At 31.9% G+C, this 18,584-nt stretch overlaps 1 protein-coding gene across 6 annotated transcripts in view; it reads right to left on the reverse strand.

Annotated features, from left to right (window-relative positions):
- Nucleotides 1-3,723: 3,723 nt before the first annotated feature.
- Nucleotides 3,724-18,584, reverse strand: part of LOC143253266 (ribonuclease P protein subunit p38-like) — a 35,199-nt gene continuing 20,338 nt past the window's right edge. For 5 of the 6 annotated variants that reach the window (XM_076506835.1, XM_076506834.1, XM_076506833.1 and 2 more), the window contains exons 4-6: nt 12,278-12,379; nt 7,660-7,879; nt 3,724-4,710 (exon numbers count right to left, since the gene is read on the reverse strand). In XM_076506835.1, coding sequence (XP_076362950.1) covers nt 4,213-4,710; nt 7,660-7,879; nt 12,278-12,379 — 820 coding nt within the window. In that variant the 3' untranslated portion in view covers nt 3,724-4,212. The remainder of the gene's footprint in view (nt 4,711-7,659; nt 7,880-12,277; nt 12,380-18,584) is intronic. The other variant, XM_076506838.1, reaches the window with a different exon arrangement.

Raw genomic sequence — 18,584 nt, forward strand, 5'->3', positions numbered from 1 at the left:
TCGTAATTTGAGGGTCGCGGGTTCGCATCCTCGTCGCGCCAATCATGCTCGCCCTTTCAGCCGTGGGGATGTTATAATGTTACGGTCAATCCCATTATTCGTTGGTAAAAGAGTAGCCAAGAGTTGGCGGTGGGTGATGATGACTAGCTGCCTTCCCTCTAGTCTTACACTACTAAATTAGGGTCGGCTAGCACAGATAACCCTCGAGTAGCTTTGTGCGAAGTTCAAAAAAATAAACAAGAAGCTCTACTGAAATACAGTGGAGCGCCATTAAGCTGCGGACCAGTAAACCGCGAAATCGCTTAAGCCGCTGTAGCAAGTCTTGTCCCAAAATTTTTGATGTATTAAATCTACTACCTGGCTTTTTAAAGTTTCTCACACTCTCCTTGTCGTTGACACTGACATGACAAATGTGAGCGAGGATTATCGCGGGTCACCGCTAATTTAAGAACGTGTAAAAACGCGGCTTATGAATTTAATCCTGGCTTTATAACTTCAAGGGGATATTTAAAAAGGATTTGCTTTAATTTGGGAAATAAATAATATATATTACAATAGAAATCGACCGTTAATTTACCTTATCCGCTCTCTATGTTAGCTTTATGGAGGCCGCCATTGTTACCGAATCACACCTCTCTATACATTAAAGTTAATCCGCGGTAAATCCGTGAAAAAAGTGATCAATAATTAAAGTATTATTTTTAATTTGATAATCCGATATTTTTATGGAATTGTATAAATACTGGCCACAAACCCAATAGAAATCACTTCAGTTTCTGAATTAATAGTGAGCGTATCATATTGACAAACGACACTTGTCAATTGTATCTGAATAGTCTATACATTAATATAATAATGATCACGCAATGGCCCGGATGAGGCTCCTCGCCGGAGATGTTGGCGATTTCGGCTTTTCAGTATAAACATAAAACATTTAAATGAAACCATTCCAAAAAATGAGGTAAAAATATAACAAGCTGGATAGTTTCACCATCGCCAATGACACTTTCAAACGTCAGAGGTAAACGTTTGAAAAATATGTCTAAAATAGTGCTACCACTGATGTTCATACCAGCTATATGAAAATAAAATGTGGTTCAGTTCCACATAAAAGAAAATGATTGGTTAAAAATCCGTGAACATTTTGTAGCCTATTCAAGTCGATCTTTATGGAAACTAGACAGCCAAAGAACAACAGTAGTTTTGGTCTGGAAAATCAACCATCAACTGATGCCATGCTGGATCTTGATCACAGGACTAAAGTCGGTATACGGCACGACTGTAATAGCAACAGGAAAGACAGATTTAGCTGGGTGTGAGCATGCTCGTTCCCTAAACTACCTATATATCTAGGTATCTAGAATAAACCGGATAGAAATGGATGAAAGAAACACTGAGCCAGTCGTTTCTGAATGTCCAGGAGAACAGGTTGAGAATTCATACGTAGTGATTCCAAGGCTAGAAGAGAGCTATGAGAGTCGGTGTAAATAGTACAATTTGTGTGCTGCTTAACTTCTATGTGATCCATGAATAATAAATGTTATTTACATTTTGTAAACACTATCTCTTTTTCCACCACCCACTTTAGGGCAAAATCGAAAGTAAGAGGGGTGAGAACCAATACGAATGACGCAGTGAGGGTTCGGTTGGCATTAGTAGACATCATGGTCTTTGGTAGGCAGCATCATTCTTTATCCGCAAGTGGAAATACGTCACCCTTTGCCATGTTTTTACCCAATGAGAGAGAGAGAGAGAGAAAGTGTATCCACTCATGAAAATATTAAATATTTAAGGCATCATAGTGGGCAAATATCACTCTCCTTTATATCTCAGACTCTCACACATTGTTTATTTGAAGATACATAGAACCTGCTTTCACCTGTGAAAAGTAAGAAGGTCCAACTGCTAATGGGTTGTTAGTACATACCAGCTGGGCTGTTTAATACCTCATTTTTTAATACAGAGCTCTTAACTGGTGTCTTGAACCTTAGCCCAGTCTTGTGGAACCTGTTCCTGTCCACAATACCCACACTCTAGTGACTTGCTAAAACTCATCCCTGAGGCCTTTAGCACTAGTATGATTCCTGAAATCTAAATTCCATAGCTACTGCTCATCTATTGCACCTGTAGCCCTTCTGTGACCCTGGCCTGCTAGTGTATTCTCCTGTGCACAATAATCTACAGACCACAAACTGTGACATCCCCAAGGTCTACACTACTTCATTCTTGGCAAAGACCTCCGGGAAGCACTGTGACAGCTCTGTAAACTTCAGTTTCAGTTAACTCATTTCTAAGTTTCACACACTTTGCAAAAGTCAATATCAGCAACAAAAATCTATAAACCTAGCATTACTTAAACAGCTAACATCTTTCTTTAAAACAGTTAAGACTAGTCTTCTGCTTTTCAGAATTTGAGTCATTTCTCATACAGGCCTATTATATAAGAAATTATTAATGCATAAAATTGTGAAAAAAAAGCAAACTACACTTGAAAAACATTAATAATCTCAAAATAAGCACACTTCATTATCCTTTCATTTTTGCAAGTACTGTAATTTTAGTAGAGTTATCTTAGGGCTAGCATGGCCTAGTAGTAAGGGTGCTTTACTAAGAACCTGTAGAATGCAAGTTCAAATGCAGTCACCAAACATACTCATCCTTACAGCTCTTGAAGTCTTGTAGTGTTAAAGTCAATCCCACAATCTGGTTACAATAGTCCAGCTATTGACTACCTAAATGCCCTCTAGTCTTTCACTGATCGACATCTAAGGTGCCTCAATGGTCATAAGCAGTTTTGGAACTTGAAAAAAAGGGTCTTGCAAATATTTGTAGAAAGAAACCCAAAGAAAGCTATGAATCAAAATTTTAGCTTGTCACAGGTTTTGTACTTGCTTATGTACATGGTACCTTTTGATGTGCAACAGTTTAGTATTAATCAATTAATTTTATCTTAAATTGTTATACTTAAAGATGTCTAATGTATTAACCTTTTGACTGCTGATTCACCCCTGGTCATTGAATGCTAGTATGCTGTATAAACTATATAACTCACTAAAATTCTGCAGGATTTAAAACAGCTGCAATCATACAGCTAAATCAATATTAGTTTGAAAAGGTCTTCGAAGAAAGAAAAACAAACTGAAAATGGGAATATTAGTTGAACATAAGCTATTAATGAATCCAGCAATCAAACATTTAGTAAACTTTACTTATCACTTGATTCTAAGTGTCTGGTACTCAAAAATTGGAAATCTAAATCCTTACAAAATTATGGAAATTTAAGCTTGAATAATATTTTGATACTGATGAAAACTCGTGTTATAATTTTTTATGTAATGTTTCATTGTACTACTTACACAAGACACAGCACACTGTTTTACACGAAATATTTGCTAAATATTACTAAATAAGTTAAATTTTTTAATAGGCTCTAAGGATTATCCCACAAACACATTATCTCTAAAAGTATAAACATGAGATATGCAGGTATTATAATTACTTCATTCTAGATGCTTAGTTTCTTTGTTCTCTGTAACAAGCAGTGTCTGTTCTGCCCAAGAATACATTGCAGAATCCTAGTTAAAAAAGTCTGTCATATCCTTTGCTGAATATGATGTTGACTGTGAGATAACAAAGGCACAAGGTGAACTGTCAACTGGACAAAGAGAGAATTCTTTTATGTTGAATCCTGGCACACTTTCTTTAGCTAGTCTCTACTAGATCACCAACTGAATATTACTTTTAATAACAATGGAAATAATACTGAGAAACAAAAACTACAGAGCTAAGCATGACTAGTAGAAAGAACAATCATTTTTCATGCATAGGTTCAAAAACTGTTTCCACTTATTTGTTCTAATAAAGATTTCTTTCATTTATTAAAAGAACTCAGTCAAATTATATTTTAATTAGCACTCCCCGTATTTCTTGAGAGAATCTTTTGTTATTTGTAGGTTTACCTATCTGATACTTTTGGGAAAGGTTTACTTGAACATACCCAAAAATGCTCAATTTTTTGACATTCAGCAGTTCTAAACATAATAGTGACACTACATGACAATTTTTTTACAATAAAATTAAAAATTAGATGTGCTGAAATTTTATTTTGAAATTTTTCTCTGTATCTGATTATTTCACAACTTGTAGCATCAGTGAGAAATGATAAAAATAAACAGGAAATATTGTACATGTATTTATGAAACTCACTTATTTTCATTTTTTCTTTCTCTTTTTAATTTTCACTTTACCAGAAAAAACAGCATATTTCAGTTTAGTAGGGAAAAAAATATTCTTAGCTGTATTCAGGATTTCTAAACTTTGTTCTTGGCTCTTTTCACTAAACAATACATTTTCAATTTCACCATGAGAAATTACTCTTATCAACAGGTTATCCATTTCTAGTGGAGCTTCACAGTTAAAAAACCATTTATTATCAGTCAGAAAAGTCAAAGTACTATCTTCATTTCTACTTAAAGATATAAATGTTGGAGCAACATTACCAGACTGCACAGAAAATGTCTGAAAAGCATGCTTTGTTTTTTCAGAATTTTCTGAAGCCATTTTCTCTAGTAAACTATCATCACTTTCCATTTTCTCTGCTGAGATAATTTCTTCATATAACTGGTTGAAAGGTAAAACCACTGGTGGTGCTTTCTCATTGATAAGCTCATACAAGTCTCTGAAAATTGACTCTCCTTTCTGTACACAAGTCTACAAAAAAATAAATATATGCTACAATGAATAAAATTACTTAGAAAAACATTATTGACAATGTTCTTAAAAAACAAACTTTATAAAACAGTAATTGTACCCAAGGACATAAGGTTTGAATGCATGAGAAAGAACATGCACAACATAAAACTACATTACCACTTAGAAGTAAAACTGATTAAGAATATCCTACTCTCACTGTCAAAATATAAAGTAGAAAATTCTGTTTTTATTTGGTTATGGTTTTGTTTTTCATCTATTTATTTATTATTCCTTCTATAGTTTAGTTCATCTAATAATTTTAGTTACAATGAAAATGCTAACTCACCTAGATGAGCATGCTTATTTTGAGTAAATATGCAGGTATTCTGATACATCAGTTTCTCCTAGTGGTGCTATATTGGTATCATTAATGTTGCACTAGAGCATGTAAATTATGTAGATATATTTTGCATAGGATTATGTAAATTACAATAATGATTTGTAATCTCATGACCTAACAAGTGAATAAAAACCTTACACTGAACTTTAACAAGTTAGTTCATGAGATACAGTTAAACTGTTATTTGTGATTATTACTCAATGCTGTTAATGATCTTGTAGTTTAAGTACAGAATATTGTTATTTTGATTTTTTTTTTATTTCTCTCATTGCTTTATTTATTAGTTGATTAAAATATTTATGAACCTGAATGTATCTACTGTATTGTCCATCACTGTTAGTTTCAAGTCCTGACCAAGCATGTATTTATTTATTTATAGTTATTTGGTAAGTTATCAACTTTGTATTTCAACAGTTTTAAATTTTAGATTACTGTGGTTTTTTAAGTATAAGAAATGTGTTTTTTTTGGGGTTCAACCCTAGTTGTAGAGGCAAGACCTTTAAAAACATACATTAATTAGGATGTTAACAGAAAAATATATGTCCTTCAGAAAATTACCACATTAATAAATACAATATTTAAAAAAAAAACAGTTTTCAGAAATAAAGTACCAAAAATTTCCAGTCTGTTTTTCCTCTGGACTATTAGATTAATGTTTGCCACCCACCAGGTATAAAAACCATCCTATGCACCTAAGGGCCAATCATTTACATGGACTAAACATTCTTTCTACATAAATATATTTTACAAATTGAAAACATTCAAAATAAAATTACAGGACCATTACAATTCAATATTGTTTACACTAACTAGAAACTAACTTCACAAGATCATTATTAATTTATGTTTAAACTTATTGTCATCAGATTTATCCAATATAACTGTTAATGAAACAATTTTGCATATATATATTTAACAATATTTACCCTCATAAAACACAATAAATTAAGAGGCAAAGCCTCAGAAGAACCGGGTGCTGAAAGGAAATTACATTATATGTATGAGTGGTAATTAGAGTGTACGTCACATTTTACACAATCACAATAAAAAGTTTATTTAAAAGCAAAACAAAAAAGTTATCACTTTATATAATTTAGTTAATAAAACATTACATGTCTTAATTTTAAAAAAGGAAATAATCAAATAGAGTCTGAACTCATTTCTTGGTATGAAGTTATAATTGTTTGCTCTGAATTACTTATTTAAACATTCTCTCCACCCTAGTTTGAGTTTCCGAATTTTTAATACAGACTTATAGCGTAGATACTGCTGAGACATGATCTAATTTTACATTTGACTTATAGTAAACCAGAAAGCTGTCTATGTGTCACATGCTCCCTACCACACACTATCTTTTATAACATTTTACTAATTCTCTCTGATGTTCATAATGCATTACTTATACTCAGCAGAAAGAAGATTTTAATTTTCTGGATAATGCATAATGATAGTTCATTCTGACAACAGCTGTTGAACTATTTAGTCTACTGGTTCAAAGTTACCATCAATGAGTTTATCTTGAACAGAATAAGGATATAATTTTAATGCACTTATGGCTTAGTTAAAAAGCCAATGAAAACACCATTCTACTCTCAATCAAATCAGACTGAACACACTCAGGAGGATGACTCTGTGATCTGCCATCCCAGTGGCTAGAAACTGGTAAATGGCAAGGACTCAAAATATTCAAATAGAATGTGAAAATAGTGCACTGGAGAGTTAAGAGGAATGCTGTGTTGAAGAGACCATGGGTGACCATGATATCACATCTTGAAAAGTATGCAAGTCCTATGACCTACAATAAACAGATACACAGAACATCTGGGATGGGAATTAATCCCTATCTGCTTTACTCATATTAATTCATGAGTGTACAGTCCAAGACTAACATCTTTATGAAGCAAAATACCATAGGGCATATTTGGTCTTGTGAAACACCCCACCTCAAAAGTGGGTTAAATCTTATTCAGATTCCATTGAAATGGTAACCAAATCAATTGTTACAGCAACTTTTGTAGATGCTATGTGTTTTGTAGATGCTATGTGGAATTGTGATGTATAAAGAGTGGGGTTAACCACGAAAAAAGAGGATTTTATATTGAAAACAAATTCTCAAATTTTAAAAAAAATTTTTACAAGTTATGACAAAAAAAACAAAACATTTATGTGGTTGAAAATTTAAACTGTAACTTGAGCAAATAAATGAAAAAGAATCAATTGAAAAACGTAAGTGAAAACACTTCCAAATAGTAAGGTTGCCAGGAGAGCTAGTAGTGAGCAAAAGTTTGCACTTATAGAAGACACTAAGTTGATAAAAGCTATTTGTAAGGCATGATATGTGACAAAAATGCAAATATTTTACTTATAGCTACAACAAAAATCTTCCTACTTAGCATTACACATATCACTATGAACATATGGGGTAACAAATATAGCTTTATTATTAGAATATAAAATTAAAAATATTATCCTATCGTCAGTCTTTAAAACCTTCAGTCAAATTCATATTTGCACATATTTTTCAGAACAATGGCATAAAATCTTCAAAAATAATGTTAAGAAAGTACCTTTAATCCTAAGGCAACTAGAGAGTGAATATTGAAAAGCTTGGATACAGAAGTGTTGAGTTCTTTCAAGCATATTATTGGTGTTCCTCTACTAGCACATAAGGGTACAAGATGCCATGACAACTCTGGAGGTTTTACAGAATTAGTGACCAACACTGCAACTAAATCATTCTTTTCTGTAGCTCTGGTAACAGCATTCACTCCAAACACTAACTCAGATCTAACACAAAAAAGAATAACACTTATATGTAACATTTGATAGAAAAGATAAAGAGTGTAATTTTCAAAATTAGAAGGTTTAAAATATTTTCCATACATATCATAACTCTAAGCCTGACTTGTGTAAGTATTTCATCAAAGTAATACTGACTTTTAATAAATTTCTACAAGCAACAGCTAAAATAACAATAAAAAACTAATGAGATTTAAATTATGGAATTTATGGGCCCACCCTAATATCTCAAAGCAGTGTTTTCCAAACTGTGAAGAGAATGTACTAGTGGTTGGGAGGTGACATTTTTAAAAGAGCCCAAAAATAACAATGAAGGAAACAGAATAGTTGAAGACAATGATAGCCTAACAAAATTATTCCTTTGTCCTCAAAGCTTTTTTTTTTCTCTTTGACATCACTCACTCTTTACAAGCTTTTTATTTCAGAAAAAAGTAATACTGACTTTTAATAAATTTCTACAAGCAACAGCTAAAATAACAATAAAAAACTAATGAGATTTAAATTATGGAATTTATGGGCCCACCCTAATATCTCAAAGCAGTGTTTTCCAAACTGTGAAGAGAATGTACTAGTGGTTGGGAGGTGACATTTTAAAAGAGCCCAAAATAACAATGAAGGAAACAGAATAGTTGAAGACAATGATAGCCTAACAAAATTATTCCTTTGTCCTCAAAGCTTTTTTTTTTTCTCTTTGACATCACTCACTCTTTACAAGCTTTTTATTTCAGAAAAATTATTGAAAATAAATAAAGAAAATGATTTTGCTTCTATTGGTTGCAAAATTATTTAATGTGAGGAGAGGTGCAGATGCAGCTATTTAAAGTCTGGAAAGCAATGTATTAAAGTATCTATTCCACAAACCAACAGCTTTTCTGCATGTTTCAGCACTCTAGATGGATTCTTCTGAAAAAAGATTTTACAACTATGAAAAAATGTGAAGTTACTTAACACAAACAGGATACGAGTTCTGAGTTAATCAGATTACTTTGTTTCACATGTGTAAAAAACTGAACAACTGCTACACTATTTTTATAACATTCCTGGTAGAATGGGTTTCATTATATCCTTGACATTGTGGTTAGTTTTCATTTCCATTAAAAATAAATCTAGACACTATGTTAAGGTTATATTTACATACTAGTTCTTTGCAAATTTCTGTTAGAGATATATTAATAATTCCTATGTCCAAAAAAAATATTACAAGTTTTTTTCTTTATAAACATAAAATCAGATTTTTAATGAAATGATTTTACTAAATATTTGTTTGTGAAAGCATTGAGTCTCTTTCATTACTAGTCTGAATGCAAAGTGACTTTATATTATGATAAAAAACTATTCTTCACCTCAATTATTTTTGCAGTCTCCAAAACCTCCTAAATACATTTCAAATGTTTGTTTTCAGTAACACTTTATATTTTATGTTATTTTCTATACTCTAAGTATGTGGGGTCTATCAATTAAGCAGCCTCGTAACCACCGTAAAAAAAAACAATAATAATATAAATTTTTAATTTTTCATGCTAGAATAACATATTATAACACAAAAACACAGATCTTTAGTCTAAGTAACTTCAGTCTCATATATATATTACTTTTATTGTATTCACCTTTCAGTGATGCTTAGCTAAACATTACATAACTTGTACTGATGCTGCACATTTGCACTCATGTTACATATCCAATAGCATAAAAAAATTACTATTAGACTTCCCTGTCTTGGCTGTGTTTTAGTAGATTAGTATTTTGTAATATACAGTTACATTTCAATTATTATACATTATACATGTATATAAATTATTACTATTTAGAAATAAATTAAATTTACTTTTTATAAAATACAGAACAATAAATAAAGAAGTAAAGCAAACAATTATCTCTTCTACCTATGACCTTTGAACTTGGTCACTGTATACATATGTTGCTAGGCCTTTTAAAACTTCATCTGTGGAGGATATCAAACATTTTTTTAGGTTTTATATATACAGCTGAATAACCAAAAAATCATAAATAACTACATTGATACCACAGAATTGCACTTTAATTCATTAAGCTTAGTAACTAGAAGGTATTTAAATTTATAAAAATATGAAACTTCGAGAAGACTAAAGAGACAGCCTATCTCCTTGGAATATTAGATCAAAAGAATATGGTAGCCTTTTCACAGATCAAAATGGCTCGAAAAATTACTCTGGCTACATTATAAGCTATTGATTGGTTATTAACATATCATATATTGAAATAAGTATATATAAAGGACAGTTTTTAAAAATGGGAAGAGATGAATCAGGTTACTGTGTTTCATTCAGTATGTATGCCACATCTCAGCAAAATAAAAAGTTATCACTTATTTTATATTCTAGCTTGATCATATTAGTAACTTGAGATCCTAATTTTTACAAAACTATAAACTCAGTATTTTTAAATCACCAACATCTAATTTTAAGCATAACTGCATTCAACACACCATGCAACTTACTAAAATCTATATTAAGGTGTGCTATTTTAATATTTACTTTTACTTTAAAAAATGAACTTGTATATAATATTGAAGTTTGAATTATAATCTCCAATTTGATTCATAGAATAGTAGTACAATAAAATTTTGAATGCAAGTCAACAAACATGATAACATGGCCTTTAACCCATGATGCAAAAGAAGTTAACAAATGAACTGTCTCATTGTCATGCTTTAACTTTTTTTCTTTACAAACATAAAATGCACTTTACCTACTAATCCTATTTATCCAGTAAAAACTGCCATGATTATAAACATTTGGCCCTTTGATTCCTATAGAACAATGAATAAAATTGAAGTTTCAAAATATCATTATTGGTAATAGTTACCACACTATTCCAAGACAATAATGCAACAATTTATTTTCCTTGTCCAAAATTGTTTCAAAGAACATGACATAAGATTCAAACAGATCTTACAAAACAAATTTCCAAGCCTTTTTTCCAGAAATCTACTCCATGTTTCAAATCCTACCAACTAGAATTAAACTTAACTCCCTCTCATTTTTGTTCATCAAACATGCTCACTATTAAAGTCTACAACAGTCTTGGATCTTGTGATGCATAATATTCATAATGGCCAACAGGAAGCATTCACAAAATTGATTTTGATACCAGACTTTTGTTTTTTGAAATGTTTAATATTTTTTTTGGATATTTTAACTAAAACAAAAATTTAAGTTTTCCAAGACCATAGCTTAAAAAGAGCCTATCTCCAAAACATCCATTACTGACATTCTGATAGTTCATTTTCCATGAATTTCTATGATTTTAAAGACTTGTGCAAACCCTAATGACAAAGATTGAAAATTCAGTTGTCTTTCATGACCACCAGCAAAGTCACCACATGTGTATCATGTGACAGACATATCTTAGATTATCTTCAATCTTACACTTGCCCAAATAATAAAGCTGACGTCTGTGAATTCAATGCAGACTACACACTTTGACAAATGGGCTTCACTTGAACAAAACTCCTGCATATCATGAAATCTATTGCATACTGAATTTAGGTTACTGCTGAGGCAAAGGATACCCAACTCAGTATTATTTAGGTGTTCTAAAAAATTAATGATGAAATCAACAAAATAAAACAATACTTCATCAACATCAATAAATTTCCTCCAAAAATCTTAGGAAAAAAAAAATACACACACACACACACAACAAACTACAAAACCTTAAATTGCTGTATACCATATGTTCCTGACATCAGCAAAAAATAGCCAACATTTGGAAAAAAACTTGTAACAAAACACAACATTCCAGTAAACACTAAATTTATACAAAAACCAGGTACAAAACTAAAGTCAATACCATGTAAAAATTACACTGACAAACACAACACCAACATAAATTATAAAATACAATGCAAAAACTGTCATGACTTCTGTATTGGAGAAACAAGCAGAAAAGTGGAAACTAGATTCAAAGAACACAAAAAACACCTTCACATGTTTTTGAACACTGCAAATAAAAACACAACATAACTACAGAAAACACCCAGATACTACATAAGGAAACATAAACAATTGCAAAATCAAACAAGCCCTATTCATACAACAAGTAAAACCAAAATTAGACCAATATATGGGAACACCTTTATACCTATACTAATTAATAACCTAACATCCCACTGCAACACCCCCTACAATCTTGTACCCATTTATACTCTCATCCCTAAATGTGCCTTGCAATGGTCAGTTGCAATCCTCTCTCTGTTTACCTGAACATAACATAGGAAGGTCAAAACGTTATCTGCTTATCAATAAAAGTGTTAATACTCATACCAGTTGTTCTGAGCTGCATTTGTTTTTCAAGTGAGTTTCTAATCATCACAAAAAAAAAAAAAAAAAAAAGAGTACAGTTTACCTCATGGACCTTCCAGGATCACTCACAACAATGGATCCTTCCATACTGGAACCTTGGGCAGGTTTATCTATAAGTTTGACTTCTGGGTGTTCTGAAACTACTCTGAAATATATTTATAAAATGTATATGGCTTTTTTAAGAATATAAAACTGTTTTCTTGCAATTTCCTTAAGTATCTATTCTAACTTGGTTTATAATAAGTTAACTACATGATAAGATGAATTTTTCAAGTGTAAGTGCATGAAAGTTATTCAGAATTAACAACTTTGTAATTTTCATCTTGACTAAGCTGCACATTTAAGTTATTTTTTATGTTATTTACATCACAATGAAGTGCAGTTTTCTGAATGCTATAGAAAATTGAGGTACAAAACATGTGAAACAGCAGAAGGAATATTCCTTTATTGAATAAGTTATATGGGATACTATATTACATCTGCCTTATCCAAGTGGTTGGGATATGACAAGTGCAGAAGCATTTTAAACACTACTTACATCATCAATTTTTCACAAAAAAAGTTGTAATGGTATGAATTACATTAAGTAGTAATTATCAATAATTTTATTTAAATTTATTTTTAGGTAACAATTAAATACACAACATATCATTTTTAGAATGATTATTTATAAGTACATTCATTATTATTTTCTGTATATTTTGTCTGATTATGTTTATTTTAAAGCAAAGTCATAATGGGCTTTTTGCTGTGTCCATTACAGGGATTCAAACATCAGAATTTAGCATCGTAAGTCTGTAAATGTAATGTTGTCCTAATAAAAGACTTTTTATTATTATTTCTTTCACAGTCTTTCAGAAGACCTGGCAAAATATTACAACTTACTCTTCATGCTACATGAGTTGGTCAAGCAACCACAGTATCAGAAGGAAATAATTTCAATAGTAATTCTGTGAACCAATGACAGGAAGTAAGAGTTTTGTTTTGTTTTGTTTTTAATAACAAAGCCACATCAGGCTATCTGCTGAGCCCACCAAAGGAAATAAAACCCCTGATTTTAGCATTATAATTCTGCACACATTCCACTGTACTAGCAGGGGTCAAGTTTAAGAGAATATGTTGTGTGTCAACCACTCTACATCCAACTTATTCAATGATAACAAGATATTTTGCCTACCACCAGCTAAAATATGGCACAGTAATGGTCAAAGCACTTATACTCATATCACCAGTTTTCATGAAGAACTATTAGGGTAAATTAAAGGATAATAAAAAAATATATATAAAAAAGTTTGTTCAATATTATCAAATGAACTAAACAGAAACAAAGCAATATGCTTTCTCTAAATACATTTTAAACAAATAAATGGACTCTTCTGATATGATTAAAATGTGGCTTAGAGAGACATGCTCAGCACATAACATGGTGAATTGAGACACTTGTCACAAATTAAATTTTGTTGTATAAGCTCAAAATGTATTAGAGTCAAACATATGATATTCATTTAAGTTCTTTACTTTCTGAAATTATAGATGATCATCTTACTTAACTAAAGCTTATTGTGGAAACAACTGCTAATTATTTTTTTTTTTGTAAGGGGAACAGCCAAGAGCATAAAAAGACATTTTGTGTGTGCAATCTGATAAAAACAAGTATGAAATCTAGGCTGATAAGTCAAAAATTTCATTTTATTTCAGATACTGTTAGCTCATCAGTGATAAGAGGTAGGAAAAGATACCATAATGATTTTGAACAACAAAGTATATTTTATACTAATATATATTTGAGTGAAACTAAATAAATACATTTAAATGAAATTAAATACGAGTAATATCATGAGGAAGGACCACATTACAAACAGCAAATCCCACCACTGATTAATATATTATAACCTTCATTTTTTCTTTAACTTGGGAGAGAAGTCACCTTCTTCCCCCAGTTACCTGCAGGCAGTGAGGGGTGATATAGAAATGGGGTAGTGTGGGCTTCAGCACCAACATCATGCTCTCCTAATTTCTAATTTTCTTATGTGAGACTAGCAAATTGGAGGTTAAGACTGATAAATGGCGTATCCCCACTGCAATGCAAGTCCTACTCCTTCAGTCACCTCCAAAACCTACAATACATTTTATAAACCCACACTGTAGCTTGTACCCTAGAATCTTCTTTAAAATTGCAGCATATTTTGTTTAATTTTTAATTTTAATGCACTTTGTTTTTGCTTTTTAAAAAATTATGGTTATAATATATATAAAATTTCAATCAGTGATGTCGAGAAACCCACTTGTTGAGAAATTTATATGCAAAAAACGGCTCGTTTGGGTCGAGAAAATATTTTACATAGAAGAGCGAACAACGTTTCGACCTTCTTCGGTCATCGTCAGGTTCACAAAGAATCGAAAAACCAAGAAACCATATACTGCTGTATACCATATATTCCTGACATCAGCAAACAAATAACCAACATTTGGCAAAAATTAGTAACAAAATATGACATTCCAGTTAATACCAAATTTATTCAAAAACCCCGCACAAAACTGAGGTCTATACTATGTAAAACTACACTGACAAACACCACACCAACATTATTTATAAAATACAATGTGATAACTGCCACGACTTCTATATTGGAGAAACAAGTAGAAAAATGGAAACCAGATTCAAAGAACATAAAAAGTCACCTTCACACGTTTTCGAACACTGCAAGTCAAATAAACACAACATAACCATAGAAAACACTCAAATACTAAATAAAGAAACAAACATAAACAAACGCAAAATTAAAGAAGCCTTACTTATACAACAACATAAACCCAAATTAAACCAATATAAAGGAACGCCTTTATACCTATATTAATATAATAAAATAAATAAAATTATATATTCAAACATCTAATACCGCCCTCTACATTTCGACACACAGTTACACAACCCCTTTCAAACATGTGGTCAGCTTCCGGTCAGTTACCTCTTTCTTTGTGAACCTGACGATGACCGAAGAAGGTCGAAACGTTGTTCGCTCTTCTATGTAAAATATTTTCTCGATCCAAACAAGCCGTTTTTTGCATATAAATATATAAAATTTGTTTTGAAAAACTGCATATTTGCATATTGCTTAAAAAATCTTGCCCTACTATACCGTTCATCAAGGATGGATACATCTCATAATACAAGGTGCTGGACAGTTTTGATTTTCAGCTCTTTTTTTTCTTTTGTATACTTGTGACAGAAATAGCTTATGCTGGTTAGGCCTTTGTACCAGGTTTAACTAAGAATTTTTTTAAGACAGTCACAAAACTAATGAAGATAATAATAACCTACAGTTACAACAGAAAGTGTTGTACCCATGCGTCCCAAGTAGTTTTTTGCTCATAACTTAAAAACTATCATGATAAGGCTAATACACGTATTATATATTATAAATATTATACTAACACATATCTTCATAACTTTTTATGTAAATTAAACGACAATAAACTGTTTATAAGCAAATAACCAAAAATAGGAAGAGCAGAAAGTGTTTGTACACTTCAGAGAATCTGAAAAAACTGATATTCCCGTAAAAATTTTGTTTAGTTTGGTGAATAAACTACATTATACCATTCCAAAACTAGACACTGGGTTCATAATTATTGAAATTTAGCCAGCAAAACATGTACTTCCGGCAATTTAGCACCATCTCCGTCATTATCTGCTTGGTCATCATGGCGAACAGGAAACAACTGTCAAGTGATTTTAAAAAACAAATTATTGTAAAATACAAGTCTCGTGTGTCTCTTTCCGGTATTGCTACACAACTTAATGTGCCAAAATCTACTGTTCAAAGCATAATTGCCAAGTTTAAGCTTACAGGATGAACTGCTAACCTCCCTCGTTCCGGACGCCACATCAAAATTCTAGAGAGAACCAAGAGGAAGGTTCTCAGAGAAGTTAGTAGGAACCCTCGTTTAACACGTAACGACATACAGAAACTGGTAAGGGAAACTGGGGTTGAAGTAAGCACCTCTACAGTTATGAACATGTTATGCTCTTCTGGGTTCAAAGCATGCCGTCCTCGTAGAACTCCATATTTAAAGCCTGTTCATTTAGAAGAACAATTGAGGTATGCAAGAAAGCATGTAGATGAACTCTTTACCTATTGAAAGAGTATACTTTGGTCATACGAGACTAACATCCAGCTTTTCGGCCACGATGATGTTGGCAATACTTTCTGTAAGAAGGGGGAACAAAATCTTCCAAAAAACACATCCCTACAGTTAAACACAGAGATGGCTCAATCATGCTATGGGGCAGCCTTCACCACGTCAATGGAATCATGAAAAAGAAGAGTATGTTGATACATTAGGCACTTATACAAAGAATGATGCTTGGAACTTGCGGCTTGGACGTCGTTGGATCTTCCAGCACGACAATAACCCTAAGCACACATCAAAATATGTGCAATCCTGGTTGCAGAAGTACCATATAAGCGTTCTGGAGTGGCCATCACAGTCACCAGATCTCAACCCTATTGAAAACGTTTGGCATGAGTTGAAGACCAGGGTTCATCAGTGTCGTCCGAAAAACTTGCAAGATTTGGAGGCCTTCTGTAAGGAAGAATGGAAGAAAATACCAGTCAAGTACTGTCAAATGATCATGGAGAGCTATGAGAAGAGATTGCGCCAAGTAATTCACCTGAAAGGCAACACAACTGACCATTAAAGTAGATGCACGAACATTTTCTGCCCCTCCTATGTTTGGTTATTTGTTTATAAACAGTTTATTTGTCATTCAATTTACATAAAAATTTATGTAGATGTGTGTTGGTATAATATTTATAATACATTATACGTGTATTAGCCTAATCATGATACTTTTTAAGTTATGAGGAAAATACTACTCATGACGCAGAGGTACGAACATTTTTTTGTAACTGCAGGCTTAGATAAAAACAACAAACATGAAACAGTTTGCTACAACAGAAGCATGCAAAACTTAAAAGGTTATGATGATTGAGGGTTGGTACAAGTTTAATGATTATATTATTATTCACCACTTTTAAAGTTATAAATTATTAGTGTGTTTAATTACATGATGTATTAACTTGGTTCACAAAAGTATGATGACTTACCTTGATTTAGAAGTTACTTTAATTTTACAGTTCATCCATCAGTTGGGCCTTCATATGTTTACATTTAATAAAACTTTTACTGTTCTATAATTTTAAGATTTGTTAAAATATGACCAGCATAAGGAGGATACTACCTGCAAGGCATCAATGCTGTCCCTGTACTTAATTATATTATTTAAAAATTGTTTACAAAAGTTTATTCTTAGAAATACAAACTGTTTACACTGTATTAACTGTACCCACTTTAAATAATCTTGTTTGGAACATTTACAACAGAAGATGGATAACACAGAATAAAGAACAATTAAAATAAACTCTATTCTGGCAATAGTTAAAATTATCAAGTTGCTGCTACTCAAATGTAAAGGAACTTTTATTAACATAACAATGTTTAAGGACAACAAGGGACCTCTTGGTCCACCTGAGTTGTCCCATCCTCAAGCCAAATTAAAAGTATTAATAATAAAAAATGTAAAGCTAACCCTTATTTTTATATCAATCAAGCTTTCTTTCAAACTCAAAGTTTACTGTCTCCACAACATTTGAAGTCAATCTATTCCACAAGCCAATCACCCTATTTGAAAAATAAAACCATCTTAGCTGAAGACAGCTTCCACATTGCCCAAATCTATAATTGTGTCCCCTAATTCATTAATTCTCACTGTGAAGTATTAAAATGTTGATGCATTAACATTATCAATTTCTTTTACAATCTTAAACACTTAAATCAGATACCTTCTAACTTTCTTTTCCCCAAGAGAAACAATATGAAAGATTTCAGCCTCTCCTCATATGACAACCCCTCCACCTTAGGTACCATTTTAGTAACCCTCCTCTGCACCCTTTCTAACAATTCAATGTCTTTTCTAAGGTAAGGAATTCAAAACTGAACACAATATTCCAAATGTGGCATAACAAGTGACCAATACAATGAAATTATAACCACTTTAGGCTTGTATTCAATATTTCTGTAGATACAACCTAAAATCCAATTTGTCCTACCAATAATAACAGCACACTGCTTGAATGGCTTAAGAGACTGATCAACCATTACACCAAAATCCTTTTTCTTCATGACCCTCTTAAGGTTATTCCCATCCAAATTATACTTATAATTCAAATGTTGATAATCCACATACATTATCTTGCATTTATTATAATTCAAACCCATCTGCCATTTATTTGCCCAACTCATTAAATGATCTAACTCCCCTTTGTAAAACAGCAGCATTCTCTTCA

This window comes from Tachypleus tridentatus, chromosome 6 (genome assembly GCF_004210375.1).
Source record: "Tachypleus tridentatus isolate NWPU-2018 chromosome 6, ASM421037v1, whole genome shotgun sequence".
NCBI lineage: Eukaryota > Metazoa > Arthropoda > Merostomata > Xiphosura > Limulidae > Tachypleus > Tachypleus tridentatus.